The 13,342-nt window shown below is 41.6% G+C and overlaps 2 protein-coding genes across 2 annotated transcripts in view; both read right to left on the bottom strand.

Annotated features, from left to right (window-relative positions):
- loxl2b (lysyl oxidase-like 2b) overlaps nucleotides 1–7,843 on the bottom strand; it is a 43,542-nt gene extending 35,699 nt beyond the window's left edge. The window contains exons 1-4 of the mRNA XM_061672836.1: nucleotides 7,603–7,843; nucleotides 7,443–7,502; nucleotides 815–1,168; nucleotides 342–517 (exon numbers count right to left, since the gene is read on the bottom strand). Coding sequence (XP_061528820.1) covers nucleotides 342–517; nucleotides 815–1,157 — 519 coding nt within the window. The 5' untranslated portion in view covers nucleotides 1,158–1,168; nucleotides 7,443–7,502; nucleotides 7,603–7,843. The remainder of the gene's footprint in view (nucleotides 1–341; nucleotides 518–814; nucleotides 1,169–7,442; nucleotides 7,503–7,602) is intronic.
- Nucleotides 7,844–8,403: 560 nt separating this feature from the next.
- LOC133400326 (lysosomal membrane ascorbate-dependent ferrireductase CYB561A3) lies at nucleotides 8,404–12,785 on the bottom strand. Its single transcript, XM_061672835.1, has 7 exons — nucleotides 12,663–12,785; nucleotides 12,315–12,438; nucleotides 10,806–11,010; nucleotides 9,318–9,526; nucleotides 8,917–9,071; nucleotides 8,663–8,831; nucleotides 8,404–8,569 (listed from the first exon to the last, which is right to left on the bottom strand). Exons 1-7 carry the CDS (start codon nucleotides 12,782–12,784, stop codon nucleotides 8,543–8,545), a joined length of 1,011 nt encoding a protein of 336 aa, XP_061528819.1. The 5' UTR covers nucleotide 12,785; the 3' UTR covers nucleotides 8,404–8,542.
- Nucleotides 12,786–13,342: the final 557 nt, after the last annotated feature.

The raw sequence follows: 13,342 nt of genomic DNA, 5'->3' as shown, positions 1-13,342 counted from the left end.
ATTTCCACACTGTAGTTCCAGATTTCCACACTGTAGTTCCAGATTCTTTCTCAAAGTACCTACACTTGCTGAGTCTTCAAATTTGTGTTTTGTGTTCTACATTAAATGTGTTTTAGGTAATAATAAAGTATGAGCTCAGGTTTTTGGGCAATGGTTACGGGACTAATAAAGTGAGCTACATGCTCCTGGTTGTAGTTTTTGTAAAGCTCTAATACGTTTTGGTTTTCTATGATTGTAATCACTCAGTGTTACCATAAAAGCCTTAACCTAATCCTTACCAGAGTCTATGGGCAATAATATTAAATATGACAAAGTGTGTTTAAATCATCCTCAAGCTTTACCTCCACGTGGTTGGGAAGAATATTGATAAATTTAAATCCAGGGATCCTCTTGTCACTGCACATCACGCCTACGTCTTCACTGTGCTTACAGTCCGAAACACCAATCCCATTGGAGGGACAAAGCGCCAAAGTCTTTTCTTTGCCAGTACAATGGAGATTGTCAAACCAGATGGGTCCTGATGGGAACAAAATAATTATTCGTCAATGCCACTATGGGGGGGGGTAGTTGTGGAATCAACAGAGGAAAAATCGACTCAAGATGTTCTGAGAAAACTATGGAAGATTGGTCACAATCCAAATTTCAAAAGCCAGTGTCATTAAAAAGCCAAGCTAGAAACAGGGCTAGATATTTTTCTCTTGGTTATTTAGTTTGTTGCGATTTATATGTATTTCACATGCTTGCTTTAGCCAAGATGTGTTCTGAATACATTCCAGATTCCACGGCCGACAATAACTGCATCACAATCAAATACCTTCTCCTTTCCCATATTTTGACGACGGTGACCATGAAACTGCTTCCACATAGCCCAGCTCCCGACACACCACCTGTGCAGCGTGGATCGTAAAGTCGTCATCACAGACAGTTCCCCATTGGCTGTTGTAGAAAACCTCGACACGACCCTCGTTGTGCTTCCTCTTGTCTCCTGCCAGCCTGAGCTGAATCCTGGGCGTGTCGGCCGTGAGCTGGGGAGGAGAGTACTGCTCCTGCTCTGGCTCCGGGTAGCCTAGTGGGTAGCCGAGGTGCTCGTACTGGGCCATAACCAACTCCAGTACCACCAACAGGCTGCAGCAGGACAGGTACTGGATGGGCAACATTTTGGTCAGACCTGAAGAGGAAGAGGAGAGAATTAATTTTATACTTGAAGAGCACAGCGAGTAAAAGGGAGGAAAAACTTCTACAGTAAAAGATTGAACCAACCAACAATTTTCATACTTACAAAATCTTTGGTTGTTTGAGTGAAAGTATGTTCGATTTAGTACTACAATGATATAATATCAAAGCACAAAACCAATGCACATGGTTTAGTAGTCTCTACTGTCACTATGGCAGTAGTCTGAATGTTGACTAGCATCTCTCCAAAAACTAGGCGCAATTTCTTTTGTCCACGACGGGACTCAAACTTTGACTGCTGCTGCCCAGAAATAATGAAGACTCCAGTAGTCTTGACGATGAGATAATTACTAGGGCTTTCCAGTATTAGAAGGTATAAGAACATGCAATGTGTTCATTCGCATCAACGCATTTCTTTTTAAGTTATTTAAACCCTCCCAGACGCCAGCAAAGGAAAATTGCGCTCTGTAATTTTCATGTATACAGGAATATATATTTGGGCCAAACTCTGCTTTCTCGTTCACTCCCTCTTCCTACTTTTTGACCAAAGTACAATTACAGTAGGCCCACAGTCTTTATCCCCTATTCCTTACAAACACAATGCTCTTTCAGGTTAGGAACGTTGTGTGTGTGTGTGTGTGTGTGCGTGTGTGCGTGTGTGAAATAGAAAGAACAGAAATACAAATTGTAAAATAAAATTGTCACAGAATATTATGATACTTCAGTATGTAGTTAGTAATAATGTATAAGAACGTAAAACAGAAAGGAGACAGCTGAAACAAGGGAGCAATTCATTCAAGACAAGTTTTGTTAGTGTTCAGCACAGCAGATTTCAAAGTATAAGGCATGTCTCCCCTGGGGGCACGAGAGGACCTTGGAGGATTTCCAGCAGCGTGGGAGAAAAAAAGAAGAAAAAACCTGAAGCTCTGTTAAAAATGAGTTCTGAGTTCTTTTTGTTCCTAAAGACAGCTGCACACCGAGCGACGGCAGCTGAATGCCACTGAGAAATTCAGTTGTAACGAATTCATTCTTTATTAATGAAAAAATAAACAACTAGTTTTCCTGAGTTGACGACCGTCTGCAACTAGTTTGGCTGCAATGCCAAAGTGAATGGCATCACGAAGGCACAGATGTTACAGCCAGTCAAATGCCACGGTACATCACATGACCTTTCACAGCAATATATATATATATATATATAGGCACACAGTATGTGTTTACAAAGAATACTTCATATTTAAAAGCCTTCAGAGGCTTTCCACCACTAAAACGGATGTGTGAAAGGTTATGTACAGTGCGGTCACTGAATGGAGCTATCATTGCCAGCAACCTCTCAAACATCCAGTTTCTCCTTTCTTCTCGCCCGTTACCTCTCTTTGTATTCCCTGCGGACAGAGAAATATAGCTACAGTGACAAGTGCAGTCAACTTTTTCCTTGACAACCGCGCCAAGTTGTTTGTGGTTTGATAAAGTCATCCAGGTGGCGCTTCAAAACGTTGCAACTAGTTGGTAGGTGTGCGAGGGTCAGTCGTCGACTGTTTTTGTTCAAGCTTGATCAGTTCTGTTCAGTCGGACCACTGTGTGTGCGGCTGGCTTAAGAGATGAGAGTCTATAGTGAGTCGAAATTAAAAGTTTGGATTTTCATGGAGGCAGCACAGCGGGCTCGTGGTTAGCACATCTGCCGAATAGTCGAGAGGGCCACGTTAGAATCTCAGCCCAAGCTCTCCTGTGGGGAGTTTGGGGGTGGTGGGATTTTCTCTGGCTATTCCAGCTTCCTTCCACCTTCCATGTTATGTTAACTCTGCCAAACTTGTTTTCATCGCAGTCCACATTAAAGTTATGATTGCACTTGGAGTGCAGGTTATAACTATAAAACCACTTCAATATATAAACAATGGTCTAATGGTACTACTGGTTTGGTCTGTAACATGTCAGAAAATAGGCAAAAATGTTGATAATTGTTTTCCGGGACCCACTGGCCTGTTGTGCCCCGTGGTTGCCCTCTGGGGGTCCCCTCCTTATAGGACCTCCTGTCCACCTGCTGCAGATCACTGGCTCGCCTTTCAGCTGGGAGGGAGAGGACTGCTGTGGCTGGCGCTCATGATTGAGGTGGGAGGATCTCTTTTTCCGTGTGGTGGTTGGTCAGGGGGGCGGCGGTGCGTCCTAGACTTTTCCTCCCGGTGGCCGATCTTGGCGCGATTCGGTGAAACCGGTGGACCGCCCTGGATCCTTTGGTACGGATCGTATCCTGTCGGCCGGGCCGTTCTCACGTAGGCCGCTGGGCCCACCCTCTCCTCTTGGCTAAGTGGGGTGAGGTCATCCGTCCCCATCATGCCGGTACGGCAATTCCAGGACACCTCTGACGCTTATTGCGCATGCAAGACTGTCAATTCACTTACGTGTGTCCAGAGACACACACCCCTGGGACTCAGTTGCTTGGTGTGGGGCCACTCCCTCATTGCTATAAATAACTCTTCTGACCTTGTGAACTTCTTGGGATGCCCCTCTCATTTGCACTTTCTACAGATGTTTAGAACTTATATAGCCACTCCCAACCACACTCCAGTTGCACAACCGGGTCCACTACCTGTGTCCTGCTCTCTTCCCCTCGTGTCCCTGTCCCTGTCATGTCCTGTCCTACCCTACATGGTCTTGTTCTTCTCTCACAGGGTGTAGCCCCACTTTCCCGTATTAAACTGGAATCCATTGCGACATTGTACTATGCATATAATGCTATGTCCTGTCTTTTCTTGTTCATTTTTCTCTCTGTCCTCTCCTTTAAAACCTCATTGTCTCTGACTAAGATTTTCAATACATTTCCATCACAATACAAATAATTATAGTGACAGTATAAAAATCTCCAGCGTTGCACAGTAAAAGTGTTCCGCCATAAAAGGGATACAGCTCCTCCATTCTGCTTGACCTAGCAGCCAAACAGGTTTTAAAAATAAATAAAAGATAATTGTTTTCCAAAAGAAAAGTTGTTTGCAAATGTATTATTTGGATGAAACACAAATATAATTAGCAGTATGTATTGCTTTATTATTATATAAAAAATAATAATAAATAATTACTGTTGAATAGCTTAAATTCTGGGGATTTGGACAATTTTAAGTTATACAAGGTCTCGAAATGATGAATCGCTAGTCAAAAATCGTTACCGATTAATTTGCTAATCAATTAGTAGTTTGATCGTTGCACCGCTGAAGGCTACATCATTAAAATCACAGTCCAGTATCTAGCTTGGTTTAGGTTCACGATTCGGTACAGTAGGGGAAGAAATGCAAAACTTTTTCTGTCCCAAGATTTAATGACATTTCCAATGTAACATCAACAGCTTAAAATGTTTCTTTGTGGGAAAGAGCAATAGCAACAGTTTGTCTTCTTTTGTGGGAAAAAAAGGAGGCAGACAAGACAAGTGCAATTGTGCAACAGTGAGTTTGAGCAGTTTGAATTGTTATGCTGTAAAATAGCCTGGAAGAAGCTGTTTAAAAAATCTCTCAGTTGTGTTTGTACCCATCAATGCATCCATCCATTTTCCATACCGCTTATCCTCACTAGGGTCGCGGGCGTGCTGGTGCCTATGCCAGCTATCTTCGGGCGAGAGGCGGGGTAAACCCTGAACTGGTCGCCAGCCAATCGCTGGGCACAGAGAAACAAACAACCGTTCGCACTCACATTTACACCTACGGGCAATTTAGAGTATTCAATCAACCTACCGTGCATGTTTTTTGGATGTGGGAGGAAACCGGAGTGCCCGGAGAAAACCCACGCAGGCAAAACATCCAAACTCCACACAGGCGGGGCTGGGATTTGAACCCCAGTCCTCAGAAATGTGAGTCAGATGTGCTAACCAGTCGCACACCATGTCACCTGTGTTTGTACCATGCTAGTTTATTGTTTATGTCCGCTATCCACAGAAGCTGAGCTGAACTGTTTACGGACTAGGCATGTGGCTTGAGTGTGAGGCAGTTGTACTTCTTGTCTTTAACGAAGTACGTTCAGTGTTTACGGTAGGGCTGCACAATTTTGGGAAATAATCTATTTGCGATTTTTCTTTTCCCTCCTCAATTTTGCGATTGCGATTTAACCTTGACTTTTCAAAACCACGGTACACCTTCAACATGGCAATCGATCCATGTCGACCTCACACCGAGCGACGTGGCCGACCCCGACTCAACGGTCGCACAGTGGGCGTGGTTTGGCAACTGTTTTCATAAATGGCGGATCAGTCGGGCACAGGTTTCGCCGCTATTCAAAATTTGAATCGCCGGTTCACACCATCATAGATTACAGCCAATCAAAATGCGCACATGCTTTTACTCATGCAAAAAATATTGTACATTTCCAGGTTTTAAGCTACAGACAGAACGACCGCTGCACCCCTAGCCAAATAATTGGAGTGTATCAAGTATTAACTTTTGTGTTTTACAATAATACTTAAGTATATTCATAATGTATAATGTGCCTGTGGCTGGAAAAAGTGAAGTTTGTGACCAAAATGTCGGCAAACCGTACATATACGCTGGCTACGTTCAAATGGAGTCAGTGAAATTAAGCTAGCTTTAAAATATCCACACTCTCGCTTTTATTCTTGGCCACAACCACTCTCTCTAGGAACCCGCTTCTTCCTTAACTATTATATACTATTTACACATTACAGCCATTGGGCAGTCAGTGAGCGTAAGTGGGTTGGAGAAGTGCACGTATGTGTGAGTGAGTGAGTGACAAAGGGAGACGGTGACAAGCATCTTGTTTTTTTTTTGTTTTTTGTTTTTGTTTTTTTGCCGTGGTTACGCCCATCTGTTTTGTTGTTGTTGTCGTAAAGAAATCACAGCTTTTGTGATTTGAAAATGTCATTCTACTACATTGTGATGCTGGTTTGAATTTGATTCATCGTTCGGTCCTAGTTTATGGAACGCTAATCATTCCATCATATTAAATTATTGGCGCGACATTTCGTTATCATAATCTTTATGGCTAGCTTTGAACAGAAGACAAGGGGGAAAAAATGTGGACAAGCTTACATGGGCCACATATAATGATGCAGGGGGCTGGATCTGGCCCATGGGCCTGCCCTCGAGTTTAACACCTGTGCACTAAAGTAACTTATCTTGTGTATTGCTTGTATACAGTATACAGAAGAGGCGACTGACTTATTTCAGAGCAGTTATGAAACGACAGACTTACTAACCTCCATAGAAATATTTATCCTTGAAGAGGACGAATTCATACTGTACTTACATAACCAAAAATCCATCTGAACAAAAAACTGCTACTGGTCATTTAAAAAAAAATAAAAAATAAAATGTCAATGCCACATATTTCACATACCAATCAGTTTAGTTAAAAGCTCAACAGCTGCTTTTTAAAGAACGTGTACATAAATCTTCCAGCTGCAAGGGTTTTTACATTGCTCATTGTAACGTGGCAGTGGTTGCACAAGTGGGAAACGTTACAAAATTAACAGATGGAAGATACTGCCAATGAGATTAAGCCCCAATGTACTCTATAAACAAACTTTACAACACAAGAAAATTACAAAACATTCCTGAAACACAAATGCTGAAAAAAAAGTCACGTCTGAAGATACATACAGCAAGATTCACCTGAAAAACAATTTTGTTTTTCCATTACGTCTGCTGACTGTGCTTAAAGTTATCAAGTCTTTTGCTTCCTGAATAAAACACTGCTTGAAAGCTATATTATTAAACTAGTCCCACCTGCTGCTGCAGAAGGATATGCATGAGTTGGAAAGGTCAAAAGTATATGTACTGTACTTTTACATTACTGTGTATTTTAATAGAATGTGTGAATAAAACCTGCCTCCAAAAAGAGCAAAACATAATTGTATAATTCATCTTGGTCTCGCAAAGGGCTACTGAGTGAATAAACTTTAAAATCTAATTTATCACGATATCAGTTGACCTTTTTTTGTATTCTTTTAGCTATTCCAGAAGGCAAAAATAATAATAATAATAAAGTGTACAAAAAGTTTTCATTTATTTTCTTTAGCTTGCAACGTCCCCAAAACTTTCCGTTCTTGATTCAACGCGTCATCGGGAAAATCTGTGATTCTACACACGAAACAGTCGCTTTTTGTTTGAAATCCAAGATCATGCGTCCCGAGCGGTATTTTAGTATTTGCCGATTTACCCAAGCTGTAACAAGTCAAGAGATGTTCGGATGCTACAAATTGAAGACACATTCAGGTCTACCTTGAATGCGGCATTAGTGAGATGGCTCTCGCCGGACTCAGGTCAACTTACTTTGCTTCTTTCTTGTTGGCGACCAGGTCCAGTTGAGCAGGCTGCGGTAAGAGGGAAGCCCTGCGTGAACAAATCAGTCAAGACCTCTTCTTCTTCCAGAAAACTTTCCCTCCCTGATGAAAATTGCAGGCTTTGGATCCTCACGCCCACTGACACTCACATTTACGATGACCTCACAGAAGATGGCCCCATTGGCCCGAGACGTGGAAGACGCACACTGAGACTGCGAACTCTACGACATTTGGACCGAAACCGTGAACGCGGCAATGCTGCTTTCACATGCTGTCGGGAAACGACACACAATCGCGGTGAACAGGGCTAACAACGTTAGCAACAGTTTAAATGGCTGCCCCGAGATACGTTTACAGGTTCATCCGTCCGATGACGTCACATGGAAAAGTTATTCGCATCCGCACGATGCCGTTCGTTTAGAAACAAAATAAGAAAGTATATACAATTAACAAAACAAATTTTTTTTTGTATACACCAGTTGGGACGTTAACGCGCGGATGCAGGATGGTGCATTCAAACACTTGTAAAATTGGACAGCCAACGAATTTAACTTTTGAATTCCAGGTCTGACTGTACGAAATGATTGGTATTAGTCTGTTGCTGTTTTTCCATGTTTGTCGTCGCCATTCAGTAAGGCTCAGTATTAGAGCGAGAACTAATACTCAACTGGAATTACGCAAATACATCAACTCTACTATAGATGCGTTTGACTGAACCGAACTCAGGTTTGCTGCCTCCTTGTGTTAGGCTTTGGTATATATTGGTAATATCATGTAAAAACACACCGCCACAAAATGTGATTCTTTGGATGTGCAGTTTTGTGTTCTCAGGGAAAAATTGCACAATGAAAACCAAATCATCTTTACATCTGATGAGCATCACTGTTATTGACAGCAAAGATATGAAAGGCACTAACTAGCTTGGAAGAATAATGATACACACCATTTAATGTACACAAATAATTTACCTCTTAAGCACAGTGTGGCTTGTTTGCACATTCAAGAACAGAACCCGATTTAAAAAGTAATCTGCTTTGGTTCCACTGAATACTCAAATTTGGCTTTGACATTGGTGGACAGCAAGTTTCATTATTGATTTTCTTCTTGAAGCAATGGCTGTGGAACAATGAAAAAAGAAGGGGGAAAAAGTTGCCATTGATACCAATCACACACATTATTGAAAAGAATCACTTTTGATGCACAACTCACCGTGTAGGGCACATCTTCTGGCTGATCTTCTGGCCTCTGCCACTCATGATTGGATAAAATCTTGATGACAACTAAGCCAAAAGCTATAATCAAAACTCCTAATGAATTTCCCAACAAGGCCTCAGCAGGAAGTTGAGAATATGACAGAGACCCATTGGTATTTCCTTTCCTATTAAAGGATTTGGGAATGATAATCATTCTCTCTCTCAAATAAATCATAAGGGCAACAAAGGAGGAGGGGGCTTAGTACTTACAGGACAAAGAAGAGTTTTTCATTAATGCCGGAGATACAGGCGGCAATGCCAAGTGTCAGTAAGCTTCCTCCCATCCAGACATGTTGGGGTTTCAGAAGTTTACGCAATGAACCAGGGGAGCAGGGCAGGAGGAAGACAGCCACCCCTGCAGCCCACTGGATGCCGAACAAATTAATATAAAAGAGAAACAGTCACATACTGTGTCAAAGAAAGGCACATAATGTCTCTGCCTCGTGAAATGTACACACTGGGGAGGGAAGTACATTTGTGATATGCGAGTCTATTCATTAGAGACGGATATTTAGACTTCAGTTATGTCTGATCAGAAAGAAAGAAAAAAAAAACATTTTTACGGCACCAAAAGTGATGTACATGTCATGTTTCTGTACATGAAGTTGTACCTGTGTAGCAAAAAGAATGGTGGTGATGATTCCAATCCAGCTGTGCAGTGAGTATAAATTGGGGATGTTTGAGGCATTGTGATTGCCAAAAACAGCACAAAGTCCAATAACTGAAAGCATCAGTGCGAGGAGCATCAGTGCAGCATGCAGAAGCTTCCAAGGACGTTTATTCTCTCCCCAAGTCAGGGGGACACGGTACAAAACAGCTCCTGCAGGGAAGAGCAATATTTTCTATGAAAGAAATCACCTTAAATGCCCATTGCCTGTTAGGCTGAACTAGTACATGATAATGATGATAGTCCTTTCCAACATTTGTGTTCTTAATGTTCATCAAAGTTGCCCATCCCTGATCTAAAGGATGAATTGCAGTTGGCATTTTTGTTGCCACAACAAAAGGGTGCCAGTGACTCATAGAACGAGAAAGAATTTAAAAAAAAAACAAGAATGGGATGTAGACTGAACGCAGTGATTTACGTTCGTGCAAGGTGCCTTGCATCATTCCTTCCCCCATTACCATTCTCAGCCCTACATTAAGTAGATTTACAAATTGTATTATTATTATTATTTTTTTTTATCAAGTTACTGAAGTGGTTAATTTTAATTGACATACATGAATATAAAATTAATATTGTTACTTAAAACAGATTGAACAGTTAATCTAGGTTCGAGTCTGACTCTGGAAGGGATTATTTTAATTATAATTGATACCTAAGGGAAAAATATTTTGTGAAATTTGAAGCCAACCATTGTCACAGATTGTGGTTGATTCCAGAAGCTGCACTTTGCAGCTTACTCTGCATAATAAAGGCCAGAATTTAGCATCAGGGAGGCTGTTATTATTTTTGTCACAGCAATGTCACAGTGTGTGACTGACTTGCTGCAGTATTTGATTTTATTTCTTTTGATATTCATTTAAATAGAGAGAGAAAAGAAAAAACAACAACTGAAATGATATTAGCGATTGTAATTTAACAGAGGGTCGACACAGCGAACGGTGTATGCCAATTGTGCAGTTGTTCACCAAGGAATTCCTCTCATGATGATGATGTTTACCACTGGGGGTAGCTAGCCTTTAGCGCTGCCAATTGTGCAGTTGTTCACCAAGGAATTCCTCTCATGATGTTTACCACTGGGGGTAGCTATCCTTTAGCGCTACTTTATCAATCTATCTAATGTGCCGTGAAAAACCTTATTTTACAGGCTATGTATAAAGAATATTTTTGGGGGTATGTGATGAAAAATTGTAGTTTGTACTGGAATTAAAAATCTGGGAATTTACAAAGATTTCAGCTGCATGTAACAACATAAGAGAAGCCTTTAAATGAATGAATGACACATTCAGGACACAACGATAACATAGCTGAAAGCATAACATGCCATATGAAATCTGTCATGCATGATCATATCCTCTGTCTGAGTGAAGATGAGAGTTGCGAAATAGAAATGAAACTCTGTATGCCCTCAGTCTCGAATAAGAAAAACGCTCACCGTTGCCATATAGCACCAGCATACCAGTTACCATAAGCACCGGGTGCCAGTTGAACTGAAGGGAAGAGCCGTCCCATGCGAAACCGCCACGCCACTGGCTGTTCCACAAACACACACACACCACGCAGGCGAGACCCAAGCCCATGGACAGAAAGTACCATATGTAGAAGCGGGTGATGGACATCATCCTGGACACACTTGCACACTGAGAGAAAACAGGAACACAATTGCAAGTATTAAGCAAACATAATATCTCTGGTTCAGTTACCGCTTTGCTCAGCTATTTATGTCAGATCCCACCACGTGACCTAATGCAGAGCTGCCAAGCTACAGAAATTCATGTTCAGAACAATTTGTCCAAATTTGTCTGAATATCCATATTTTCAAAACAAACATCACTGCGGGCGGGACAGTTATTGCAGTATGTTATTTAATAGGATAAAAAATATTCTGCATATTGTTCAAGAGCACAACATAAACATTACTCCATAATCCTAATTGTTAAACTCTGGCTTCAGTCTTTATTTTGTTTTTATTGTATCAATCTTGTACTGGCAGACGCAGTTGGAGCCTGAAGTATATGAAATTTCGATATGTCATCGTTAAAAATAGCTGCGTCTATGGATTACATCACCTTTACCAATTCGGCTTTCAACCGTGGTTTAAAAAAAAAAAGGGGAAGCAAGTCTCAAATCAGATTAATCAGAGCTCAAAAGTCAATCAAAATTCAGCACTCTATTTTTCAAACAAATATATAACTTGCTGATAGATTTAATTGGACAGTTTAGGCATGGACAATAATTTAGATTTCTATTTTGTGAATGTACTTGGGCAGTGACGTATTAAATCATTTCCGGTTCAGAGGCCGTGAATTATTTTACATTTCTATCTCCAGATGCGGCGGTGGGTTTTCTCCGGGTACTCCGGTTGCCTCCCACATCCCAAAACATGCACAGTAGATTAACTGAAGACTCGAAATTGCCCGTATGTGTGAATGACTGGCTGGCGACCAGTTCAGGGTGTCCCCCTCCTCTCGCCTAGTCAGCTGGGACAGACTCCAGCGCGCCCGCGACCCCAGTGTGGAGAAGCGGTACGGAAAATGGATGGCTGGATGTCCATATTGTTTGAACGCAATCTAAAACATTTCTTCAAATGGCATTAGAGTGACAGCAACTATATACAATGACTGTGACAGCAACATATATACAATGACTCATTTTATTGTTGCAAAGTTTACCAGATCAATTCTTGTCAAAAAAAACCCAACACTCTGGGTCAATTATTACGCTCAATTTCCATGACTTTTGACTTGTATTTAACAAATGCACGATTGCTAGTTGATGAACGTTTATCTATGAACGAGTCTTTCTGTCTTACCTTGCCAGCAGCAGCAGCAGCAGCACTGAAACGGTGAGCAAACCTGCTACTGTGCACAACTTCAAATCATTTCCTCCACTCGTGATCCATGTTAATGTTTGACATACACCTATTAAAATATTTGGCTCTCACTTCGCGTTTTCCGTGTCGTGCAGTTTCAGTTTCACGCTGAGCGGTATTGAAGTGGCGAAGTGGCAAAAGGTCAGACGTCAGTGAAGAGTCTGCAGTTGAAGCGCCAACCCGATGCATCGGCTCCCTAAACAAAAGAAAACAAAAAAGCGTCACCAGCGAGTTCGGTTACCAAACTTCCCAACTATACTGAATTACACAAGACCAAGACCGTTGAACATATGCTGATTTGAACTGCAATATGCAACAAATCAATCATTTTGTCATGGATGGTTTCTCCTGAAGTTATCCTACCATCCGTATTGCAAACAGCAAGTGCACGTGAAATACTAATAACGAAGTGTTACATACGAGTGTGGGCAAAGGACAACACGTCCTAAAAGAACTTTAACATCTATCCAAACTGTAAACAATATATCGAAGACTTTGATGCTGCGTTTGTACTTTAGGTTAAGCACAGTCGCCGATGTCATTTCCTCATTGCTAGCGCAAAGACTCTTGGGTGTATTTTCCTATCAGATCCGAGAGCAGAACTGCACTGCCTGGTGGTCATATATATAGTGCCACCGGAAAGTAGTCAGAGTTGTACCTTGACACAATCTGGTCTCGGAGGTCTGCAGCCAATTCCTTAGAATTCATTGCTTGGTTTCTGCTCTGATAGGCACTGCCAACTATGAAATATTATATAGACAGGTGTGTGCCATTCCAAATGAACCACCACGCTCTCAAGGCAGGAAAATAATCCTTCCTGTAGAGTGCATCTATGTTAGAAAATCACTCCAACTTGGATAAGTCTTTAGTCCCTAAATGACCAGTATCCATCCATCCATTTTCTGCACCGCTTATCCACACTAGGGTCACGGGCGAGCTGGAGCCTATCCCAGCTATCTTCAGGCGAGAGGCGGGGTACACCCTGAACTGGTCGCCAGCCAATCGCGGGGCACATATAAACAAACAACCATTCACACTGGTGCCTAATTTGTTTCGTGACCATGCTTGTATCTCAAAACACTGAAAAGGCCACCATTCTT

Source organism: Phycodurus eques, chromosome 3 (assembly GCF_024500275.1).
Source record: "Phycodurus eques isolate BA_2022a chromosome 3, UOR_Pequ_1.1, whole genome shotgun sequence".
NCBI lineage: Eukaryota > Metazoa > Chordata > Actinopteri > Syngnathiformes > Syngnathidae > Phycodurus > Phycodurus eques.
This window is presented reverse-complemented; position numbering and strand designations above follow the sequence as displayed.

Bases quoted from the DNA above. Each gene is read 5' to 3' on its own strand.
- LOC133400326 (XM_061672835.1), bottom strand. From the start codon at position 12,784: ATGACATCGGCGACTGTGCTTAACCTAAAGTACAAACGCAGCATCAAA. The intron at 11,011-12,314 runs GTGAGAGCCAAA...GTTTTCTCTCAG, and splicing joins CACGACACGGAAAACGCGAA to TGTGCAAGTGTGTCCAGGAT. The intron at 8,832-8,916 runs GTAAGTACTAAG...ATCCTTTAATAG, and splicing joins GAAAAACTCTTCTTTGTCCT to GAAAGGAAATACCAATGGGT.